The sequence below is a fragment of the Eublepharis macularius genome, chromosome 14 (assembly GCF_028583425.1).
Source record: "Eublepharis macularius isolate TG4126 chromosome 14, MPM_Emac_v1.0, whole genome shotgun sequence".
Taxonomy (NCBI): Eukaryota; Metazoa; Chordata; class Lepidosauria; order Squamata; family Eublepharidae; genus Eublepharis; species Eublepharis macularius.
The window spans coordinates 31169188-31194834 of NC_072803.1; the positions used below are offsets into that span (position 1 = coordinate 31169188).

At 46.4% G+C, this 25647-nt stretch overlaps 1 protein-coding gene across 6 annotated transcripts in view; it reads left to right on the top strand.

Moving 5' to 3' along the window:
- Nucleotides 1-23237, top strand: part of PEBP4 (phosphatidylethanolamine binding protein 4) — a 333303-nt gene extending 310066 nt beyond the window's left edge. For all 6 annotated transcript variants that reach the window (XM_054998347.1, XM_054998350.1, XM_054998351.1 and 3 more), the window contains one exon: nt 21529-23237. In XM_054998347.1, the coding sequence (XP_054854322.1) occupies nt 21529-21614 (86 nt within the window). In that variant the 3' untranslated portion in view covers nt 21615-23237. The remainder of the gene's footprint in view (nt 1-21528) is intronic.
- The last annotated feature ends 2410 nt before the right edge of the window (nt 23238-25647 follow it).

Genomic DNA, 25647 nt, shown 5'->3' on the forward strand with positions numbered 1-25647 from the left:
TACCGCTCTGAGTGTGGCGTTAAGTTGTCCTGAAGAGCAGTATATAAGCACAAGGTTAGTATCAAAAAAATCCTCTTCATCTAAGAATGCTTGACATTGTCTGGATTCAGGTTGATCTGGATTCATGTCTGAATTCAGTCTGTGACCTACATCCAGTGACCCCATTTCCAAAGGAACTTCCTTCTGTTAATTGTTTGAAGAATAAACACACAACAGACATTGCAAAAAAACTTTGCAAGTCACGAACTATGCAAGACAAGAACACAGTGTATAATAAAGTAGGATGTGCTCTAACAAAATTTGTGCAAGGTTCTACCTGGAGAGCAGCAGAGTGTGGATGCCTTGTACCATCCCAGCTAGTTAAACATTGAGCAGGTATATTGGGTCTCTTGCCCTTTCACAGTTTGGCTTGGTACGTAATTTGCTCCCTGCCTTAATGCCACCAGCCTGCTGATGGGCGATGGGGGGTGGTGGTCTGGGCCAGAAGTGCTTATCCCTCCACCCCCCCTCCAAAAGGCAGCATGGAGGCAGGACACACTTTTTGCATCATGCACTCACCAGCAACCAGTTGATACAAAGGCTGGAGTGGAAAGTGTGTCCAGCCCAGAGCTCTTCATCACCTGAACAGGCTTTCCCCTTCCAATTCCCTCCATAAGCTGGCTGCTGGTGGCAAGAGGCTTGAAGCAACAAAGTGGAAAAGAGAGAGGTAAAGTGGTGATGGGAGCAGAGAAAGTGATGGAAAGCAGTGACCAGGGAGAGAAGAAAGAGAGAAAGTGGCGATGGGAAGGAAGGAGAAATTAGTATCAGAAGGGTAGGGAATGACCTAGGGCCAAGCTACACATGACGAATGACACTTGAACGGCAAGTGGATTTAGTGGAGGGCAAGTGAACAGGGAGAAATACACTTGCTGTTCAAGTGTCATTCGTCATGTGTAGCTTGGCCCCAAGAGGGGAGGAAGTGGGAGTCAGGGCAATGGGATATCCCCTGCTCCACAAGTCTGTGGATCTCCTACTTGTAAACACAATTATAGAAAGGGCTAGGCACTGTACAAAGGTAATTGTAATACATGCAGTCTTTTCGACATAGAACCACCACTGTTTGTGCAAAATGGATTTGTACACTTCAGTGTATTCCATAAATTAAGCTTTATGAAGTCTGCTAGAATTAATTTTGTTAATCTTTAAGTTGCCGTTGGACTCCTATTATACATTGTACAGGATTTTTTAAAAAAATCCGCTATGTTTCTTCCACAAGCATTCAGCCCAGCCACAAACTGCATCCTCTGCAGCCAGTTTCATCCTGATTCCTTTGGACCTTCACGATTTGTTCTTTTGGAACCCTAAGTTCCTGACTGTCCAATTTAGGGACTGAGAAATTTAAAAGGAACTATTCCTAGGGGATGAGGTGGAAAGCAAGGAATCCCTAAACAATCCTCTGAAGATAAGGATTGCCCAGACACACCATCTGGCTTCTCCATAGGGGTTGCCAGTTGGCAGTTCTCCTCTTCAAGTTAAATGGATAGAACTACAACATGAGTCTATTCAGGAACATAATCAAAAGTACGCAAGACTCAGAGTGGTTCTAATGGCAAAAAGGATTCCCGCCTACTGCCACTAGGACATCATTAATCTTTGCAGAAAAGCATCAGGACCCCTATCAGCCAAAAGAATACCGGTGATGAGACTGATAAATTATAAAGCGCAGACTCTGCTGATACCAGGGCAAAGTAGGATTTTGATAGTGTGAGATACTCTGTCAGTGGCTAAAGCCACATCCAAGTTAATATACGGCTTGCAGGTTGCATTCTGGATAGTGCCTGGTTTGATTCTTTTTCTGCCTGCATAGGCTTGGATTTACACAACCATATTCGAAAAGGCACTTACATTGCTTCACAATAATGCAATGGTGACAGAAACAGTAGGTTCAATAGAAGCATGATGTATGATGAACAGTTGGTGTAATGCACACAATTAGTGGGTTGCAATAGAATGAATAACAGCAGCTCTTTTTTGTAATGTCTCAAATTAATAACAAGATTGTAGCTTAATGCTGCTGTTGAAAGCAGCACTGTGATTTGCTGTAGATAAGAGAAAGAGAGAGTTACAAGTGGCAGCGATGAGTTTGGCACCAATATGGGCCCAGAAAGGGAGGGGACATAGGCTTGGCTACTAGCAGCTGCACACTAGCACCATGGAGAGGAGCAGTGTCATCTCCATCTAAGGGTATGGGTGCCTAGTATCATCTCAGCTAGTTAAAAATTGAGCAGGTATATTGGGTTTCTTGCCCTTTGACAGTTTGGCTGCTATTCGTTTATTAAACAATACCCCATCTTTCCTCCACGGAGCTCAAGGCAGCCTACATGGCATTCAGAAGTAAGACATTGACCAGACCAAACCTGCTTAGTATCAGCAGATTTGCTGCATCATGTGTCTTCCTACCACACTTTAGCAAAGCGGCAATCTATGACTCGGCCAAAGTAATGTTCTCTGCAATGTGGTTCACTATCACCATCTGTGCGCTGAAAATACTAGCTATGGAAAGAGCAGATGTTTGCTGTATGTCTTCAGCTTCTCAGGCCAAAGAAAGAGCTCAGATAAGAGCAAAACAGTATGATATAATTTTTCAGGAAATGAACTTCCACCATGGGCCAAACCAAGCGTGAAGTCCCTCATTGTTCAGACTCAAGACAGATTTCAGCCCTTCTGACCCGAAGTAGCTCACTCTTCCTCTCCTATTTCTTGACTGTTCTGGTGAGTCACCAGCACTCAAGATTAGTGAATCAGTTGGCCATTTCATATCTAGGCAGAAACATACATATTCACAAAGAGAAGTCAGGAATCAATCTCTTCTTTAGAAAGCAGGGGGGAGGGCAGGAGTTCATGAGATTCCCATTCAGCCAGCAAGTGTGGGTTGACCAGGGAGAGTGAGGAAGTTTGGCTGTTATACCTAGGCTTCTTTAGGGTGATATATTTTTAAAAGTGATATGAAATCTTGAGAAAATCCATTATGTACCTCTTTGGATACTATAATCATCATGTTCAAACATGGGTACATATGCTAGGGGCTGCACGCTCTCCTTCTCTGCCCTTATGTAACTGTGCTTACCAACATTGCTGCCACTTTTCCATGACATATTGTTGTCTGTGGCAGCAGCTATGCTTTATCCCCAACCTAGCCATTTTGCCAAGTAGAAGGATATTTGTCTCATTCCTGATAAAGGCTCTTAACAGCTGCACGAGCTAGTAACAGTCACAAAGATAAAGAGGACGCAGCCTCTTGGAGGAAACAAAAGTAGTATAGTTCCTTATATAGAAATTTTAGTTGAATCTAAAGTGCAAAAGTGCAAAAAATTATATTTACAACTTATAAGCTAGATACAAAACAAATTTTGACCTTGAGTTCAGAAACAATTTACCCAGCTATTCTAAGCATACAGGAGAGATACTTATAACAATGCCAGTGAGACTAACTCATAATATCAAATGCAATGTTTATACATATGATAATGAAAACTTTGTTTTTGAAAAATATTTTTTCTTCTTTCTTTCAGGTTGTTGGGTATATATAGAAAAGTTCAACCTCAAACTCCCTTTGTGCAGGGGGACATACAGAGTCAATAAAGTTTGCAGTTTTCAAACTTTCATGATCATGTCTTTACAGAGATGTGATGGGCGTAGGCCAGCAATATAATCCCGTTTCGTGTGAAAACACTTTGTCTCAGGCTCTTAATACCACGACAATTTAATCAACCACTGTAGCAACCAGTTGATGAATTTTGAAGTCCTGCTATGATTAAATTGTCGTGGTATTAAGGGCCTGAGACAAAGCATTTTCACACGAAACGGGATTATATTACTGGCCTATGCCCATCAGCTCCACTCCATCCTTGACCTCATCTACTTATGATATGATCACATCTGTGTAAAGAAATGCAAACTTTATTGACTCTGTATGTCCCCCTGCACAAAGGGAGTTTGAGGTTGAACTTTCCTATATATACCCGACAACCTGAAAGAAAGAAGAAAAAATATTTTTCAAAAACAAAGTTTTCATTATCATATGTATAAACATTGCATTTGATATTATGAGTTAGTCTCACTGGCGTTGTTATAAGTATCTCTCCTGTATGCTTAGAATAGCTGGGTAAATTGTTTCTGAACTCAAGGTGGCCCTGCCCACCTGACTCTCGGCCATTTTGGGCCCGTTTCAGCCTGGATTGGGGCCGAAATGGGCCGGATCGGGCCTCTGACGGGTGGTAGATCACTCTCCCACTCAGCAGTGGCCCGATCCTGACCATTTTGGGCCCCTTTTCGGCCATTTTTAGCCCCTTTTTGCCATTTTGGGCCCAAATTCGGCCCTGAATGGCCAGGATTGGGTCCAACAGCTAGGATAGGTGATGTCAGAGGGTGTGGCATATGCAAATCAGTTATGCTAATGACACACTTCTGGTGATGTCAAGGCGTGTGGCATATGCTAATGAATTATGCTAATTAGTTCCTCCAGCTCTTTTTCTACGAAATGACCCCTGAGTAAACACATTACAGTTCTTTTATAACTGTTCTTATTCTCCATACTCAAATATGAAAAAGATGAACTTGACCTTGGGGGGAGGGGAACTGATTTATGGGCATTAAAGTAATTAGTTGATTGATTTTGATTTTATCACTCTTCTTATTCCTTGTTTTAGCATTGTTGCCGTCATATTTTCACATATAACTTAGTCAGCATGAGGCCTGGAAACACAGCTTTCTTCTTAAATGAAAACTAATGTGAGAGCTTGCTTACATTATAAGAACATTTAATGCTATAGCAGAGTTTGTTCATTCTTCGTGGATTTGTTTATACTAACAGAGAACTAAAAGATCTTTTAGATTAGACCCTGAAGCACAGAAATCTGAACTCCACCTTACTTTTCATGATGTTCACTCAATCACTGTAATGCCAAACTATACATGACATATAAAGGCAAATGCACAATTATTTATTTAGAAGGCATAATTCCTTGCCTTTCTGCACTCAGAAAGCACCAAAGACAGCATATAGTGATCTTATTGTAAACCTAAGAAAAATATCAATAATAAACAAGGAAATCAAACATACAGAAAGAAGTAGTGACTAAGCAGCGATCGTAAAAGTATAAAAAAGTCAGTGCAAAATAATAACTTAACCCACATCAAAGGTACTCCAGATCAATTGGATCTTAACGTGTCATCAGAAGGCCAGGAGGGAAAGGGGCTAAATGTGCTTCAGATGGTATAAGGTGTTCCCGAACCTGGATGCAACAGCCAGAGAGCCCTTTCTCAAGTGCCAGGGGGAGGGGAGGGTTCAAAGACTCTGCTGGGAAGAAGTTTCTTTGGGTGAATAGAGGGTGGCTGGACAGGGAAAGAGCTAAGGCACTTTCTGCTATCTAGCACATCCTCCTAAAGTAGCTATTAAAACATTGAGTTATACCAGGGCATTTTGCTTGGCATTCCTTCCACTGAGGCACTGGCAGGGCTGCTGCTGGAGCCAGCTGTGCAGGAGAAGGCAACAGGCATGCCCATCATCTCCTCCTGGACATGTAGTCTCACCATCCAAGTCCAAGGTGAATCCCTGCAATTCTGGCAGCGCTTGGCTTGCTCCAAGCATGTCTAGTCAAGTACAAGCCTGACATTGCAACCCCCCCCCCCCACATTTTACTGGCTGACCAACATCTTCACATGCAGATGTTGCATGAGAGAATGGCACTTGGACCAAAAACTTGCCTGCCCTCATCTTCTTGTTTGCATGCTTAGTTTCACCCTGTCCTGGGTCCAGAACAGAAGCCCAGAAAGAAATAGAAGGACTTTCCTTTCTTTGTAAAGTATAGTTTTAAGGTATATCATTCTCAGCTGAATTTCTATCATACAAAAACTTTTTTACAGTTTACCCTGCAATGGGTTGATGGCTACTGTCAAGTGGGCATTTTTAAGGATGGACCCCGAATAGTGAATCCATGTTATTCCACAACTCATGGGAAATGAAGGCTCTGTCGCCTTTAAGAGAGTTTCCTTTTAAAATCTGTTCATTCAGGCCTTTTCTGAAGAAGGAGTTGGTACTGTTTTATGGTTTGGCCGATCAGGCTCTTAGCCTTATCTGTTGATAAATGTCTTTTAAAAATTGCTTTGTTGTAATTTGTTTTGAGAATATGATTGCTGAAAACTGAGTTAGAAATCCCTCCCCCCCCACACACAAAAAAATAATAAATAAGGTTGAAGCAAGTTAAGAATTGATTATCTTAGAACTAAGCAACTGTAAAAATGTGTCCTCTGTACAGAAAAGCAAAAAGTGAGCTTAGGGGGAAAGTAAGCATACAAGGCATGAATAGCATTGCTCCTTTTTGCTTCTGTGCTTCTAATAACTCTAGGACATGCAAAAATTCAGCAAGTGCAGCATTTCCAGGCATGGACAGGAGTGATTAGGAATGTGGCACCCATAGAATTTCTGTCTGTTCAAGAGTGACCCAGACTCTCCCATCAGGAGAAAGGTGGTGGAGCATCCCCCAGGAATCGATGGAAATACCTTAAGTCTTTATCCAGTGCCACTTTGCCTGAAAAATATTATTATGAGATCAGAAATCAGTATTTCCGGTAGAGTAGGAGTAGAGCAAATGTCTGTCACAACCTCTGTAAAATGTGATGGCAGAAGCACTTACTTGGTTACCTTGTAGAAGGTGAAGTCTGTGGATCATGTTTTTCATATGCCAGGGTATGGTTGGGGGCATATGATACAGCAACCTTGCTAAAGCTAAATAGTTCTGGCTGTGATCAGTACAGGGATGAGAGAGATCCTATCAGCCAGCGCTTCAGCAATCCCAGCTTGTTGTCCATTACCTTTTAAATACGTGTAGGTTGGCGAGTTCATCCCCATATGAATGGGACATAATTTGAATCCCCAAATTCAGTTGAAAACCTTATATGAAAAATAGTCTTCCAGAATTACACACACACATAAAGAGGCCGTAGTATAACTATCATTACCTCACATGATTCAGGTGGGGAATGATGAGCAGAGATTAAGTGGCACAGATAGTGATAAGAGAGGCCAGGAACACAATGCAAATGTATAGAGCCCTCGCCCAAATATGTAACCAAAGGAACAGCCAACCTCTCCCCAAAATAATTATTATTTTCTTCAGTATCTCTCAACAAGCCTCTTTGTCATCTCCTTTGTAATCACCTCTTGGGATCCTTTGTTGGGGGGTGGGGGGAAATCAGTATAACCTACAAATTCTGGATATAGCATGGCTGTTGCTGCTTTCCATCCAGCTCCAATAGAGATGTGAAATATGGAAGATACTGGATTGTGTCCCTCAACTGGGAAATGCTCTGACCATTTCTGAATCTAGGTTTGTGCTTAAGTGACACAGGCTTGCTTTATAGCCAAGGCATAGGTCAGGGTTTATTCTAAGACTTTTCTCCACCACCATCATCCAGTGCAATATTCTTTCTCAATCTGTCAGCTTACATAGTGGAGCTTTTTCTAGCAGGAAAGAAGAAAAAACTATAGAGAACTACAGTATTTGTCTTCATTTTGTATCTGTTTGTTTTATTTTCTCTCAACTGTTTTGTTTTTCAGAAACTGTATAGTTCCTGATTAAACCCCATATACCTGCAAAAAAAAATTAGTTCCCAACATTGCACAAAATACATCCATCTGCATGTTAGAATAAACTCCACCACAGCCATGCGCAGCCATAACCATATCTCCAGATTCAGAATGAGTGTTTTCCAGCTGAAGATCTTCGTTTTCTGTTTCTTGACCTAGAAGAGAGAGGACAAGGTTGTGCATGCAGAGGATACCACTCTGTTGACTAGGCAAGAGAAGGTCACTCTCTTAATATTTATACGAAGCCAGGTGAATCAAGAAGTTTCATAATCAACTTGCCTAGCATTGGGAACCCATATCCTGAAATAATGTGCTTGTAGATGACAGTGAATTCTAAGGAAACACAATCCTAAGTAATTTACTAGGCTGATGCCCAGCATCAGCCCAATACTTGATCGTGATACTTATTTTTCATTGTATAGCTCTTTTCAGCACACCAAGTGCTTTACATTTATTGGTTTGTCCATTGAGCCTCCTGATACTCTCCTTCTGTTTCTTCGCTGTTGATTTTGATTTTAAAGGCCAGATTTTTCAAGTGCTGTGTGTGTGTGTACTGACTGAGCATAGCAACTTTGCTTCATGGGGAGTGAGCTAAATACAGAGCACATAGGAATCTTCTCTGTGCCTTGTGACACAATTAACCATTGCTGCACATGGTTTGCAAGCTGCCTTTTCTTCCAGCCTTGGTACAATGCAGGTTGGCAAGGCACTGCTGGAACTTCTAACATGGAATCAGTTGCTGCTTTTGGAGGAGCCTGCTCACTCAGGAGAAAATGGTGGGCTTCTTGGGGAAAGTAAATACATTGCAAAAGGACTATTCTCCCAATCAAGGCAGCTGCTTAAGTTCCATGACTGCACTTCCTTGGGGTTAACCCAAATCGGATCGTGTCATGGAGGGGGGAAAAAACCCTTGTTGAGAGCAGGGGCTTTTCTCTCTTGCACAGTTGCAAAACTGCAGTGCACAGAATCTCCACTTCCGTACACTCCAGCACTGAGTCAAGAGGAGTTGGCAAGCATGAGCTTGCTCCTCAGCTGGTTCCTCCTTTACTGTGTGGTAGCAAACAGAAAGTGCTTGAACTCAGCTGCATCCTCACTTGCTCTGGTCCTGGACCTGCTGGCTGGGAGGCAAATGATGAGGCAACCTTACTCTGCTAATTGTTTTGCAAGAGCTGCAGGATTGGTTTGTTGTGTTTATTAAACTCCTGAGATCTGAAAAGAGATAAGGCAAGCGGTCTTCCTGGCCCAGTGACTATCACCACATTGCACAGCAACATGGGCGGGTCCAGGAAGAGAAGGATCATAACTTCTGGCCGAAGTCAGTCCCCAAATTCTGCATCGTGGTTTTATCAGATTTCTTTTGTTCCTGGTATGCAATAGATTGGACCATTCAGGCTGCAGCTGTGAACTTATCGGCTCCACATTTTTAGAAAATAGACAACCACCACTAAAAGAGCAGAACTGTGTCACTGCTTTCCCCTATCCCCTGCCCCCCCCCCCCCGTTTACCTAACACCATTTAAAATTTGCTGTCGTGCTGAGCACTTTAGTGCTATCTTGGTAGTGTTTATTGGGCATCTGTACAGTGTTAGTAATTGTGCTGAGCTCATTTACTCCTCCTGACCTTCTGTTGCTATAGGGGGAAAGACTGGGTAAGTGGGGCTCCACATTTTCTTCTAAAAGTGTAATCTGCTGTACATCAGAGCAAGATTTGGGTCCAGAAACACCTTAAAGACCAACTAGATTTCCAGGGTATGAGCATTTGAGAGTCAAAGCTCCCTATGTCAGAGCTTTGACTCTTGAAAGCTATACCCTGGAAAACCAGTTGGTCTTTAGAGGTGCTACTGGACCAGAACCTTGCTCTTCTACTACAGACCAAAATGGCTACCCACCTGAAACTGCAGTACATGTCTCTTACAGCACACACATAAGGAGTAGACATCTTGTAGGAGCATCTAAGAATTGCCCTTCATGTAGGCATGGTTCAAATTGTTTAAGGAGGATCACATTTATCTACCATAACTTAAAAACAATGTTTAATGAATGTAGAGAGAAATCCTGAGTTCACTTAACAGCTCAGCCGCCATGGTTGAGAGTAGCTGGCTTGGTAGGTTTTTATGCAGTTACGATTCTCACAGCAAGGTTTACTCCCTTTTTGTAACCTAAGAGAGGTGAAATCTATGACTGCCAGGACTAGAATGCCTTTTGCAGCAGCCTCATCCTTCTGGGATGGGCTGTCAGTTGAAGTAAGAGATGCCTCTTCTCTCATCCAGTTCAGGTGACATTGTAAAATATGTATTGTTTAGGTGGGCTAATAGTGTTGAATTGTCAATGTTCTAATTTATTGGGTTGTTGGTTGGTTTTAATTCGCTTGTCTTATTATAAACTGTTTTGAACAATGAGAAGAACCGGAATAGAAATATGTTAGTAAGTGTGGAGAAACGTTACCTTGTGTGTGTGTTTAACTTTCTGTGGGCTGGATGGGAGGAGAGTATCAAACTTTAGGTAGGTCTTGGCCTAATCTCCTCCTCACCCCCCTCCCCTCCTGTCTCAAACCAGTAATCTGAGGGCAACTCCCTAGAGAGGACAGGAAATCCAAAAAGATTATGAGGAGATATGCCCCAGAAGGCTGCAGGAGAGAGAGAGCTAGTTCCTGGGTGGAAACTGCTATATATACTGCCCAGCTTTTGGGAGTGGGAGGAGAATTGGTTGGCTGGTTGGAGTGTGTAAGAGATAGAGGCAGATATAGCCTTGCTCTCAGACCAGAGATGGCAGCCATTTTGGGGAAGTTTTTTCATTCCCAGAGCAACAAAGTAATGTACCTGCCCTGCAGGCCATCTAGATAGTTTAGAGGAGGGAGAGAGATGAAACGGTTTGGTCAATGTTATTTTTATTTCTTCCATTCACTTCTGGGGTGCCTGTATTAAATAAATCCTTTTGATTGTTGGAGTGAAGTCCCTCTGTACCACATAGTTCCCCAACTGCTTAAAAACGCTAGGAGAGGAGAGGGATCAAGGAATCCCTAAGGAGGAGAAAAGTAGTGAACCAGACAGTTGTCAACCCTCCTGGGAAGCCCCAAAGATCCCTGGAAAGACTAGAGGCAGGTTCCTAGTGACGTTGGAGGGAGGTTAGGTGTCTATCCCGCCTAACCAGAGCCCAGAACAGGGACAGTGGTGGCGGCAATACCCTGAGGCAGTGGAATGAAGCTGCCCCCTCAGTTGCCCTATCTGGCAAAGGAGGGGGCAGCTTCACTCCACTGCCTCAGGGTATTGCCACCACCACCACTGTCCCTGTTCTGGGCTCTGGTTAGGTGGGACAGCCACCTAACCTCCCTCAGATTTCACTAGGAGAGCCGGGTCCATCAGTTGATGAAGGCCCAGTCCATCACAGTAAGTAAATAAAGGGATACCTTTGCCCGCACAAGGGTATGAATTTACATTTTATTTATGCATCACAATATTTCCTGGCTGTTCCTCCAATAAGCTCAGTGTGTCCACATGTCATCCCCGCTTCATTCCACTGGTCTACAGAGACAAGTTCAGCAATAGAATTGTATCATGTGCCTTCAGAGATCTTTCTGGCCTAAATTATTTCAAATTTATTTGAAATTATTTAGGAAGAATGCACAATAATTTTTTCCTAATTGATTTTTAAAGACGATCCAGGAAAATAGCAGACAACTGAAACCTGTCCATGCATCCCCCAGACAACCAAGTTACCCTGAGGTTTGTGGACAGAGTCTAAAGAAAATTTGGGTCAGATCTTGGAGCAAGCAATATCAACAGCTAGTCACTCTAAGCCACAGGAGTGAACATTCTGCCATGACAAAACTAGTAATATGCACAGCATTCATGCCTTGATAGTGCTCCCAGCTCCAAAAATGCAGTTCTCCACTACTCTTCGTCCAGGAAATAAGAATATGAAATCTGTTATAATAGCTAAGTGATCAAGTCCATGTACACACAAGTTTCCCCCCCAGATGGAGAGCAGCATGCCCCCATATTTAAAAGGGGTTCCATAGAACATTGTGCTCATTCTAAGCATGACTTGTGGGCCACCCAGGGCTTTTCTCTTTGAGCCAGACCGGCTTCCTTTGATTTGGCTCACTAGAGGAAATACAGCAGCTGCAAGGAGATTGTCCATGTACGCTGTGCCCACTTTACAGTTGACTCAGCTGGGAAGGGAAAGGGGGAGGGGGTTGGGCCACAGGGTAATATAATCATCCCATTGGTGCTTCTGCACCAATGTGACAGAAGGGGGTGGGGCAGTGTCAACAGTATCAGCAGCATGGGGAAGGGGCACGTGGACACTGTTCCCACCTACTTCCATACCACTTACTACTGCTGAAGCATTAGGGACATGTTTTTGTGCCACCTCATCACACGGAAACAGTGTGAGCTGTGAACCAGGAAATTCCTGGTACAAGCTTTGCATCTGTTCTGACTCCCAAAAGCTTATATCTGAAAATTGTGTTGATCTCTAAGTTGTGACTGGACTCAAATCCCACAGTATCTGCTAGAAACTCACTGCACTTAAGCAAAGTGAGGATAGAATTGTTTGCTCACTCCCATCTCCCAGCTGAAATATCAGTTTAATAGTACTTACTTTACAGGGTAGTGTTAAGGAGGACTATGGAGTTTATATGAGATGCCCTTTGGATGTTGTATGGTGCTAAACAGATTCTACAGATTGTTGAAGAAAGTTGCTTTGAAGGTCTTTGTGGTGGGGGAGGAGGATGACCAAAAAACCCTAGAAATTCAGTAAAAATTATCTGATGATGATGATGATTACTACTTTGATATTTGATGGTAACAGGAGAGAAGAAAAAAAATCCATTCCTTCCTGTGATACCTCTTACCACCAGCACCACGTTCCCCTATGCTGCTCTTTGTTCAAACCAATATAAGAGTTCTGCCAATCACCACTGGTGATGCCAGTGTCTGGGGTGAGAGTAGTATTTACTGCCCCCCTCAGGGCATAGCTACACATTTTAGGCAAACATATATGTTACAGCCCAAGTCATCTTTAAAAAAACAACTTCAGAATGGTAGTTGACAAGGTCGTGCACAAGAAGCGGAACCCAGTCCATGAAATCTAGGACTGAAACTGGACATCCTTCTGGCACTGAGCCTGAGTGAGTGAGTGAGTGAGTGGGTGGGTGGGTGGGTGGGTGGGTGGGTGAGTGAGTGAGTGAGTGAGCGAGCGAGCGAGCGAGCGAGCGAACCAGCACTACAATTCAGACACTGTACATTTATGGGGCAAGTAGGGTTTGAGCTTCCTCTTGTAAACTCATCAGCATGCAAGAAACTTCTCTAGGAGGAGAAATAATTTCACTTCTCGTTTCTCTGTAAATTCATATTTGCTCATGATTCTCAGATCATGGGATCAGAAGCTTGTGGGATTGGGGAGGGGGCTTTAACATTTAAAAACTATTGCTTTTCCTCTTCTTCCCATACAGCCAGTCTGATGCAACAGCTTGAAGGTTTAGCAGAGATTTCTAATGCAACAAAGGAGGCAGGGCAAACATGCAGGGCCCTTTCCACAGTAGCCCCTTCAACATTACAGAGGCATTACTGTTCCACAATCATGTGGAAGCACCAGTCCAACTATGGTTCAACACAGCAACTAACAGAAATCTATTAGTGAAATAATTTCTGGTGATGGTCTTGTGACGGTTGTTTTATTTCTTGTACTGTTAGTCATTTTGGAACCTAGCAAAAAGAATACCTTGTGCATTTCATAAAATAGAAATCTATTCCCATTATGATATGTGCAACATCTGTGAAAGCCTTAAAGATCTTGCTAGCAGTTGAAAAATAATGGGGGAAGTAGTTGCCAGTTAAATTTTTGTTCTTTCTTTTGTCTGCACTTCTGCTCTAACTTGAGTAGAAGATGGTTTCTCTGGTTTGTGCTCAACCTGGGGCTGATGGATCCCCCAGTGGAGAGGAGGAGTCCCCCACTCCCACCCTCTGCTCCCTGCCACTACTCACCTGGCCAGCTGAAGGAAAAGGCGGGGGAACAGGCCTCCTGGGTGCCTTTCCAGGCCTGCCTGACATCACTCCGGGAAGTGACGTCATTGCAGTTCCCTGGGAGCGCATATGTGCTTCACAGTCATTGTGCAGGCCTAGGAACACACATGCAAAAAGAAAACAAAAGGGTTATCCCTGCCCCCAGGGTAAGGGAGCCTGGCAACACTAGCTCAACCATAGAGCAGCAAGACCACTCGCTGCTTTGGAAGTCACTGCACAGCTCAGCATAACAGGGTCAAGCCATTGAGCCCTCTTCAGCTCAACATTTTAGTGTATCACCAATATATGTGTATGTGTTTGTGTGTATAAATTTATAGTCCACCTTTTTCACTGAGACTTAAAGTGGATTACACAGTGTAAATTAAATACAATCAACAGGATGGGACATCTGATAAGTAATAGAATCAGGATCAGGATTGCCGAAATCTGAAACCAAGCAGAAATCTGAGACAAAGGTGAAACAAAGCATAAATATTAACATGACATGTTAAATGATATAGAAATTACATAGTAGGAAAATACATTCAGCAACAGATAGTATGTACACATACATAATGAGGGTAGAGAGACATGTGATGGTGTGAGTGAAAGCCAGGTCAGTAAGAAATCAGTAAGCACTTTGCCAGACCACACAGAGAAATGTGTTGCTCATTTCCACTTAGAAAAGTCAGGAAAATTGCAACCTAGTCTTTAAAGAGAAATACCCTGGAATACATTAGAATGCAACCACTTGGTAGTGACATCTAAATTATCTGTTATAACTGAGCAAATGAATGAATATCACTTCCAGAGAAAATGGAAGCAACCCTGGTGTGGCCTGATCATTACTTTAGAACTATAGTTAAGCCACATGCTCCAAATGCCCCTATTTATCAGAGGCAGTTCCTATTTTCTGGTGCCTGGCCATAGTAAATCCCTATTTTGTCCCTGTTCTTGTTTTTTGGGAATGTCTTATTGAATGTTTGTGAATATGAACAATTGTTGTTGTTATTCTTTAGGGCTTAGCTCCTTCTTTTGGGTTTCTAGAAGTGAAAGAGGGCGTTATACATGTCTCTAGTGCACATCCATGTAAATGTGCACACTTGAACACTATGGTACCATGCCATGCTCAACCTACTATTTCACACACTGCAACTACTGTAGTGTTTTGAGATGTTGGTTACCTATTGAAGAACAGTTTTTCTATCTTTTTTCTAGTATCCAAAGAACTATTTTTATTTTGCTCTCTTTTTTGGCTTTTAAATCAGTAAGGGACAGGATGTTACAGAGTAAATGAGTATGGTATACAACAGACAGAACAGATCCGTCAAGCAATGTGTTATAGGAGAGGGGGCTGATAGTGGTTTTTGGTATGAAAATTAAGGCATTTTGAAAACATCCCTATTTTCATCTTGGAAAGGGTGGAAAGGGTGGATAGGCCTCTCTTTAGCACAGTTATGGATTAACAGAAGGGAGGGACCAGTCAGCTCCCCCATAGGCTGTGCAGCAATGAGCCTCAAAGGGTTACTCACACTTCCCTGTTTCATAAATCACTGAAGGGAGGAGCCCCAAGAAAATCTGTCACTTTCCCCACAAATATGTACCAGTGCGGGTGGCGGGGGATTTCCAGGAACCCTTGGGGGGGGGTGATAAGTGGAGAGAAGGTTTTCTTCAAAAGGCCATAAGGAGCAAATAACATGTGTTAGCAAGTTAGATTTAAATAGGAAAAACAACACAACATATATTGTGAAAACCAAAATGTGTTTGATTCCAAAATGATGAACTCATTAAAAAAAACCCTCTCTCAGCACTGAAATGAGCCAGTGCCCATCCCCTGCTATATTAAGTTAGCCTTGCTGCTTTCCAATTTTGTCATGTAAAATGTTCCTATTGGCTTGAACATAGATGAACATAACTATCATAGGGCTTGGTTTGCTGCAAGGATCTTTGTGGGCACATCTATACTACAGGTTTATACCAATGCAAGTAGAGGACCTGCAAGGACGTGCAGGAGGTGTTCCACCCACCCTCCCTCAGTAATTCCTCTTTCCGTTCCCTGAAAGCCCCTATACTTTCTCCTCTTTTCCTGCTTCCTTTCTCCCTCCCCCACACCAGTTAACTACCTTTATCTGCCCCACTATCTTCAGCTGTCTTACTTTCCTACCGCTAGCAGCCTTTCCCTGGAAAAACTCTGTGCTGTTCTAGCCATCAGGACTAGACATGGGCACGAACAGAGGGGAAAAAACGAACAGGCTGTGCGTTGTTCATTCCCAACGACGAACATGAACAGACGAATGGAACCTAATATGTCCCATTAACGAACATGTTTGGTGTCTGGTGTTCATCAGCACCAGAGCAGCCCCCTTAGCACTTAGAGGGTCCATATTTACAGGGAATGTGCAGCAGGCTCTTCTCCAGCCATCACCCAAGTTTGGTCAAGATTGCAATATGGATCTCGGAGTTATACATTCCCAAATTCGATGCCACCAGGAAACTCCCATTCAGCACAAATGGAGCCACCCTCCCCAGTTCACTTTGGCCCCGTGCAGTGGTCCTGAAGGTGGGCTGCCTCCCCTATTGGGGGCAGGGGGTCTGGCCACTCACCAGTGGCACCCCTTGTGTGCCCGCTCGCCAGACCTCCGGGTCAGAGGCAGACAGATTATCTGCTTATGCAGCAAGGTGGGTGAATCTGCGGCCACCAGGCCTGGCAGCCTCAGGGAGGCGGTGGTGAACCGCCTCGCCTCTCAGGGGTGGGGAGTCTGGCCACTCACTGGCGGCACCCCCCCATGTGCCTGCCCGCCAGGCCTCTGGGGAGGAGGCAGACAGATTATCCGCTTATGCAGCAAGGTGAGTGACGCCTTTGGCTGCTGTGCCTAGCAGGCTTGGGGAGGCAGTGGCAGGCCGTCTCCCCTCTCAGGGGTGGGGGGTCTGGCCGCTCACCAGCAGCACTCCCCATGTGCCCACCCGGCAGGCCTCCGGGTAGGAGGCAGACAGATTATCCACTTACGCAGCAAGGTGGTTGATGACTGCGGCTGCCGGGCCTGGTGGGCTCAGGGAGGCAGTGGTGAGCTGCCTCCCCTATCGGGGGTGGGGGGTCTAGCCGCGTGCCAGCGGCACCCCCTGTGTGCCCACTCACCAGACCTCCAGGTCGGAGGTGGACACATTATCTGCTTATGCAGCAAGTTGGATGACGCCTGTGGCCGCCGGGCCTGGCAGGCTTGGGGAGGCGGTGGCGAACCACCTCACCTCTCAGGGGTGGGGGATCTGGCCATTCGCTGGCGGCACCCCCCATGTGCCTGCCCGCCAGGCCTCCGGGTAGGAGGTGGACAGATTATCCGCTTATGCAGCAAGGTGGTTGATGACTGCAACCGCCAGGCCTGGCGGGCTTGGGGAGGCGGTGGCAGGCCACCTCCCCTCTTGGGGGCGGGGGGGTCTGGCCGCTCGCTGGCGGCACCCCCCATGTGCCTGCCCACCAGGCCTCCAGGTAAGAATTGGACAGATTATCCGTTTATGCAGCAAGGTGGTTGATGACTGTGGCTGCTGGGTGGTTAGGGAGAGGGAGACCAAGGGGTTCCAGCCGCGGCGACAAGCCATACCTGGAAGATCCTGCGAGGGGGGTGGGAAGACCCCGAATCAGCTGCTGCTGGCATCAACCACCTCCCTGCCATCACGGAAAGGAGGGGATGGGGCGGTGCAAGTGGTGGGGAAGGGTAGTGGCCGTACCCGAGAGGGAGAAGAGGAAAGAGGGAAGACAAAGTAATCAGAGTGGGAGAGGTGGACCAAGGGCTTCCGGCCATGGTGATAAGCCGTACTTGGAAGATCCTGGAAGAGGGACGGGAAGTTCAGCGGCTGCTGGCATTAACCACCTCCCTGCTGTCACGAAATGGAGGGGATGGGGCGGTGCAAGTGGTGGGGAAGGGTCGTGGCAGTACCCGAGAGTGAGAGGAGGAAGAGGGAACATGAAATGGTCAGGGAGAGGACGACCAAGGCGTTCTGGGTGCCACGACGAGCCATACCTGGAATATCCTGTGAAGGGGACGGGAAGACCCCAAATCAGCCACTGCTGGCATCAACCACCTCCTTGCCATCACAGAAAGGAGGGGATGGGGCGGTGTAAGTGGTGGGGAAGGGTCGTGGCAGTACCTGAGAGGGAGAGGAGGAAAGAGGGAAGATTAAGTGATCAGGGTGGGAGAGGGGGACCAAGGGCTTCTGGCCATGGCGACGAGCTGTACCTGGAAGATCCTGCGACAGGGCCTGGAAGACCCTGATCCATCAGCGGCTGCTGCCATCAACCACCTCCCTGCCGTCACAGAAAGGAGGGGACGGGGCGGTGCAAGTCATTGGGAAGGGTCGTGTTAGTATCCGAGAGGGAGACGTATGGACTGGGACCTGGAAAGCTCCCAAGCGTTAGGAGTCCTCATCCGCGGAACCCACAGAGGTACTCTGCGGCGGCAGCAACCATCACCCACCTTCCTGCATGAGTGGAAACGATGGGATGGATGGGACAGGAGAGGTAGTTGGTAGGGGTCGGAGTGGTCCCAGAGAGGGGGAGGAAGAAACAGTGCAGTGGCAGCAGCTGCCATCAGCCACCTTCCTGCCTTTGCGGAAAGGATGGGAGTCGCGGGACACATCCCCCCCCCACCCGCTCAAAGGGTTCCAGTCAGTCCCGTTGACAAGGGAGCTGCCATGCTGTGCAACCGTGCTGTATCCCTATACTGTACAATCAGATGTGCAATCGCAGCCGAGCTGTCCCTTGTGACCAAGGAGGCAGCAGTAACAGGATAGTCCCTCGTTAAGTGGCGGCTGACATGACCTGCTGTCCTGCCTTCGTGGAAAGAAGGGGATGGGCAGGACACAAGAGGTCGTTCAGAAGGGTCAGAGTGGTTCCACAGAGGGAGAGGTAGAAAGAGGGACCAGCAGCCCTGAGAAATGACGGGGGGGCAGAGCAGTTCAACACCACTCCAAGACACCTCACCTGAGCAGGCAGTACGGGCACTACTCATAACAGTTTGGGCGGCACCACCAGACACCTTCCTGCCTTCGTGGGGGATGGAATGGACAGCAGAGGTCTCCAAAGGGTTTGTAGAAGGAGAAATGGGGACCGTGTGAGTGATGATGAAATGTGCAGACATGAACCACCTTCCTGCCTTTGCAGAAAGGACGGGAGAGAAAGGACAGGAGAGGTCACTAGGAAAGGTTAGAGTGGAAGCAGCCCCGAGAACTGAGGGGAGCTAGTGCGGTTACCCATCACTCAGACACCTAACCTGAGCGAGCACTAGAGCCTTCACAGAAAGGAGGTGTCATGATGATCTGGCTGTGCCAGGACGGCCTAGCAAGGCCTCAGAAGCCTGTTAGCAGTGGGAGTGAGCCTGGCTAAACCTGACCCAAATGTGCCAGCCCTCATTCGAGATACCCGCCAGACTCAATGGGCAAGGGTGCACGGCGACGGCATGGAGAACCAAGGGGCAAGATTCTTTAGTAGCCTGCGGAAGCCCACATACTCCACGATGGCTATGGGCAAGCCATGTAGGGCAATCGTTTCTGCCAAGACACGAAGGCCCGGCTCCTGAGCCCTCAACCTCGCCGTTCTAAGCAGCACTGTCCCAGACCCCGAGGGGACAACCTCCGTGAGCGCGGCCTGCCTGAGCGCTCCGCTCCCACCAGCGTCACTCTCTGGGCAAGGATTCTTGCTTGGGGTGGATTCTGGTGACCCTCCCACTGATCCCTGGTCAGAAGAGCTGGTCGCCCCCTTTCTCCCCCCAACGGATGTTTCGCAGGGCGAGGACAGAGACCACAGGCTCGGGTGGTGCATCTTCAGGTGCCTAGTCAGGGCCATCGATGACAGGTGCTTCGGGTTTTTGCCCCTGTGCATCAGGACATCACAGGCACAGCACCGCACCACATGGGGGTCATTAGGAAGGGCCTGAAAGTGCTTCCATACGGAGGCATTGAAACATGGACAACTAACTGTCCCAGGGGAAGGAGGATGAATGGTTACAGGCTGCGCTGTGGAGCTGACCACGGACAACGGAGCGAGGGGTGGACTGCAGGCAGGGACACCACCGAGAGTTTGGGATGGGGACGGGAGGGATGTTTCATAAAACACAAACCATTCCTCCAGGGATCCGTCACCCACCTCCTCCTGAAAATGTTGAGAGAGATCCTCTCCCCGCAGCGGAAAGACCTCTTTGGCCTCCTCCACAGCCCCCACAGGTGAATCTGGGGGAGAGGGAGTAAGCTTTGCTGCCCCCAAGCCACACCCAGTACTGCTTTCCACAAGTAAACCAGGAGGACTTTGCACTTCACCCCATGACCACCTGTGGTGGCCACCACAACATGAAGACTCATTGTGCCACCAAGCTAGAATTAAGGAGGACAAAAAAGGAGAGAACACTGTGAGCCCTCAGCCAAGGTGCCCATAGAGCTTGGCCCCAGAGCCTGGCAGCAGCCCTTGAACCAGAGACTAGGGCTAGAGCCCTAGCCCAGCACTCCCAGTTGCCTGACAAGATCAGGAACTAATAATAATATGAGTCCTCCGCCGAGGTGCCCACTGAGCTTGGCCCCAGGGCCTGGCAGCAGCCCTGGAACCGGAGGCTGAGGCTAGAGCCCTAGCCCAGCACACCCAGAAGCCTGACCAGATCAGGCACTGATACTGATAATAATAATACTAGTCAGGGTGAGCCCTCAGCCGAGGTGCCCACTGAGCTTGGCCCCATGGCCTGGCAGTAGCCCTGGAACCAGAGGGGATAGCTCCCTATCCCACCCACCACACACAGAAAAAAGTCCAGCTCCAATGCACTCTCTCTCCCCCAAAAGGCTTTCAACATCTCTGTCCCACTCCACTGCTTGCTGAAAGTGAAAGCCAGAAATGGGAGCGCAGTGCCCTTTTATAAGCAGAGGTCTCATTGAGAAACGCAGGAGGTCTGTGGTTGGCAGTCAGAACTGCCTAACAGGGTTTGCAGGAATGAGATTGGAGTTCCCATGGCCGCAGAACACCCCCCTCCCCCCTCCCTCCCCCCTGGTGTCTGCCCCCACGTTACTGACTGTAACCAATTTGCAGCTCCATGCTCGGAAGGAAGACCTGCGCATCAAGCTGTTGGGCTTGGGGTGTCCGGGCCAACAGAGGGAGTGCAGACAGAGTTCAAGCAGTCCCTCCCTCCATTGCCAAGGCAACTGATTGAAGCGCCTGAGTGTCTAGCTTCCCAAACAGTGGCCAATCACAACAAACAAGGCTTGCGATGACCACCTGTTCGGCTGGAATGGCGCATCACGAACGGCCCATCTGCGAGCAGCCGAGCGGCCTGTTTGTTGTTTTTTTTCCGTTCATAATGCTGTTCATGCCCATGTCTAATCAGGACTCCAGGCCCAGTTGCAAGGTGCTGGCTACAGGGATGAGCCCAGTTGCATAGTGGGGAACCTGCAAAGACTGCCAATGGGCACATCACTATCCCCTGTATCCCCCTCCCCACGTATTTCCTCTTTTCCTCCTCCTAGCAACCCCATATCCTCACCTTTCCATGCTTCCTTTTCTTGTTCCCACCCACTGCCTTTTATCTGCCCCCATATGCAGCTATAATTATTTATTCATTTATACCCTACCATTCTCCACTGTAGGAACCCAAAGCTGCCTACAGCAAACTCCTGTCCTCCATTTTATTCTGCCAATACTGTTGTGGTTACCTAGTAACAGCCGCTGAGACCATTCATTTCTTAAAGCTATAGATGTTGTTTCTATTGGGAGGTCCCCAATGTCAGTGACAAAAGGAGCCATCCTACACGGATCTATTCAGAAGTAAGTCTCATGTTACTCAATAGGGATTACTCCAGAAAAGTGCCCTTAGGACTGCAGCCAAAATCATGGGCCACATCTCAGTCGCTTCTCTTACTCCTTTTACAGGTTCCTGGGACATGGAGAGCTTTGTGGATCAGTTTCAACTGGGAGCACCTGTGGCTTCAACCCATTTCCTCACTGAGCACTACTAAAACGAGTAATGACAATAAAGTCCTCTACTATGATGAAACGCTTTGGCTTACATCCTGTCATCCCTTCAGAGCACAAAAGTTAATAATCTCTCTTCATTCTAACTTGTCAATTCAGAAAACTGTATAGTGCTCGCTTTGATTTACAGTCCTTAGGATTCCATCTTCCTTCCCCAAGGCTGCTCTGTAGTGTGCAGAAGATGATGTTGGCACCTCTAGCTCTCCAGAAGTTCTTCAGTTCAAGGGCCTAAATGTGTGCCTTGGATTCCTTTTCTATTAATTTTGAATCTTCTCCTAAAATTATAACCGTACAAAATTTTGTAGCAACCCATTACCCTGCTTGTGTCACAAGTTCCTCTTTACTGTGCTAAAGCTGCTCACATCAAACTCTACAGCTCAAAAATACTATTTGTGCATATTCTTCTCATGGCCAAGCTACATGTTATACAGATCCACAGTAGTATTCCTGATGGTTTCTTAAAAATAAAAAGCAGCCTTGGGGGATCGGAGGATGGGTGTACTAGATCAGGGCCACAGAGATTTGACCCTTCTTCATGCATAGTTTCTCCAATGAAAGCACTGACTTTCCTCTGCTCCCCGTGTCTATCGTGATATTCTACAGGCTACTCTGATTTGTTTTCTCATTTGTCTTAAGAATCAGTTCCACCAAATCCTCTTCACATTATTTTAATACTCTGAGAGTTGAACTGAGAGATCTGTGACCCGCAGTGCAATCCTATGCAAAGATACTCCAGTCTAAACCTATTGGTTTCAGTGAACTCAGACTGACTCTGGATAGGGTTGTGATATGGAGCTCTCAACTTAAAAAAAAATGAAAAAGGGGGAAAGTAGAAAGGGAGATCAAGTGGATTAGGGCTGTGGTGATGGCAGACAGGAATCTTAACTATTCATCTATCCACCATTAGGTAAAGGTAAAGGTGCAAGCACCGAGTCATTACTGATCCATGGGGGGACATCGCATCATGACGTTTTCTTGGCAGACTTTTTACGGGGTGGTTTGCCATTGCCTTCCCCAGTCATCTACACTTTACCCCCAGGAAACTGGGTACTCATTTTACCGACCTCAGATGGATGGAAGGCTGAGTCAACCTTGAGCCAGCTATCTGAACCCAGCTTCCGCCGGGATCGAACTCAGGTCGTGAGCAGAGCTTGGACTGCAGTACTATTGGCCATTAACGTCACACATAAACATGTGTTTTTATTGGAGAAAGCATGCATGCTGAAGAGTTAAACCTCTCTCTTTTTTAAAGACCTCGATGGTCTTCCAAATCGCCCATAGCAGCCCTGCCAAAATTTTAAGCATGTCTACATATGTATTCTTCCATATCCAATATATTGGTAGTGTCTGTTTACTGTTGAAAAGGCTTCATCAGAGCTGCACCCTTGGTGTCCAGGAGCCTCACAAATACTGGGAGCATCCAGAATTCCATTGGCACCAAACTGCCAATTGCTGCTGTCTCACTGCTCTCACCTGGCAGTTCCCTTCTTCGTATCCTTTCTCAGCAGAATATACCATCGCTCTTTCTATTTCTGTATGAGTGTTTTCCTTCTTTGAATAAACACCTATATATCGTAGCAACTGCAATTAAAAAAACCAGCATTTCACTTTAGTTTCCTCTAATTTTTTTTATATTGCAGGGTTAGAAAATAAACTCATTCTTGCTGAACATGGCAAGGTTACTCCCATCACTGCAGCTATCAATAGGTATTTAGTTATTGTTTATTTGGAGAATTATTTTCTGCATGATATTGCAGAGCCTTTGGGAAAGAACGCAGTGTTAAGAAAGCCCTATCAAACAATAGACATTTCCTAAAGTGAATTTTTTAAAAAGAGCACTTAAAAACAATAACATCTCATTAAAAAATTATCAGCTGCAAAGGGCCACATCTCAGGTTTAGAAAAAGTTCCAGCAACTCCCCTCCCAAAGCCTGCAGGAATATGAAGTTCTTCACTGGGCAGAGTGTACTTAGTCTATGGGGACAGTCCCATAAGTAGGTATGTCACCACCAGAAGACTGACTGTGTGGCCTGTAATCAAATATGCCTTTCTGAAGACTTAAGGGCACTTAAGTTCTTAAGAAGGGATGCCTATTTCTGCTGATTCCCCTCTTCTTCTGAACCCCATTTTGCCTATATTCCTGAAATTTGTTCAGAGAGTGGGGGAGGTGGACTGTCAGAAACAGCACAGGGAGGCAAAGTCAGGTAGCTGCTCTTTTGTGTCAAATTACAAGGGTCAGGTTCTAATCCTGAAAATCCAGCATCACATGTCGTTTCAGCTTAAGTTTGCCTAGCATTTCTTGCACTCCCATCTGAATTCAACCTAAAGGGCTCTTCTGTAGTTCTTTGCTTTGCCTTTTACAAGAAGGCCTTAAGATCTGTCCTGAAGAAGATTTCTGGGGACCTCAAAAGCTTTTCTCGGCAGGATGCATGACAGAAGTGGATGGTCACAGCTAACACTCTGATTGGACACATGGGATACTGGTCAGACTGGTCCTTGAAAGCAGTCACTTTTCAGGGTGTTTCTTCATGGCTTCTCCCCGCACCACTAAGTATTTGAATACTGGGGCCAGGAAAGTGAGACCAGTTGCATAATTTCTTCCCATCCGCTCAACAGCCTGGTTGGACTGTCCTGCCAATATGACTACTGTCAGGGCTTTTTTTCTGGGAAAAGAGGTTGTGGAACTCAGTGAGTTGCCCTTGGAGAAAATGGTCACATGGCTGGTGGCCCCGCCCCCTGATCTCCAGACAGAGGGGAGTTTAGATTGCCCTCCGCGCCACTGAGCGGCATGGAGAGCAATCTAAACTCCCCTCTGTCTGGAGATCAGGGGGCGGAGCCACCAGCCATGTGACCTTTTTCAAGAGGTCCCGGAACTCCGTTCCCCCGCGTTCCCCCTGAAAAAAAAGCCCTGACTACTGTATTCATATTTGTATTAAAGCAACATAAGAAAATGCCACAGGAGAGTTGCTCCATTACAGCTAGAGGCAAATGTGAATAGAGCCAAAGACAGCTGGATGGACAGTTTCAGCTTTAGAGGCCCTCTGGAAGAGCCTGACCAAGCTTCCTCCCAAGCATTTCCACTTTGGCATGAGAAGAGGATGAGCTGCTGCCATGATCTGTGCAGTGTAGCTTGCATGTCAAAGTAGGGGTTGTTGGGTCAAATCCTGCCAAAAGGGGCATTCTTCCAGGAGGGACCAAGGCCATCGCTGCCACCACTCAGAAAGAAAGAGAAACAGAAAAATAGAGCTAGAAGTGATCCCAAGGATCATCTAGTCCAACCCCCTTGCACAATGCAGGAAATCCACAGCTCCCTCCCCCAGTGACCCTTGCTCTATGCCTAGAGACAGGCAACAAACCTCCAGGATCTCAAGCCCTTCCCAGTGGTGGGTCCTTCCAAGGTCCTGAGGCCTTGACTGTTGCCCTGTTCTGCTGATCCAGATTCTGACTGTGCCACTGTAAGTCCTTGCTTACTATAAATCATGGGTCCTATTAAAAATTAGTGGCCGCCTGTTGCTCTAAAGAGAGGCATTATGGGAGAAGAAGACAGCGGATGGTGCTGTAGTCAGTGCATTTTCGACCCATTATAAGTCTCATGAGTGTTTGTCATGCTGCCATTTCCAGAGTGATGCAAGCTTTGTAAGGACCAGTGTCTGTCCATTCTTGGTTATGATGGGAGAAAAGAGTAAGGGAGGAAGTTCTGGATTATAATACACCACAGGCAGAAGGGAAGCAAGTCCAAAACACACAACTGTACTTTACTGTGAGAGTTAAAATTAGAAGCAAGAGGAAATGACAGTTCAGCATGTCATGGAAGTCAGCTAAAGAAGAACCTTTCGTTTTTATATATTTATCGTCCACAGAGGGTGTAATTGGTGTTTCAGATTAAGGCCAACGAGCCAGAAGAAATGAAAGGTCACACTTTGTTGACATCCTGTCGTCAGACTGCAGTCATCCTTTCCTCTCTGCTTTTAATTCCTTGTGGCAAGTATGTTTACTCTGGCAAGAAAGAGAGGGAGC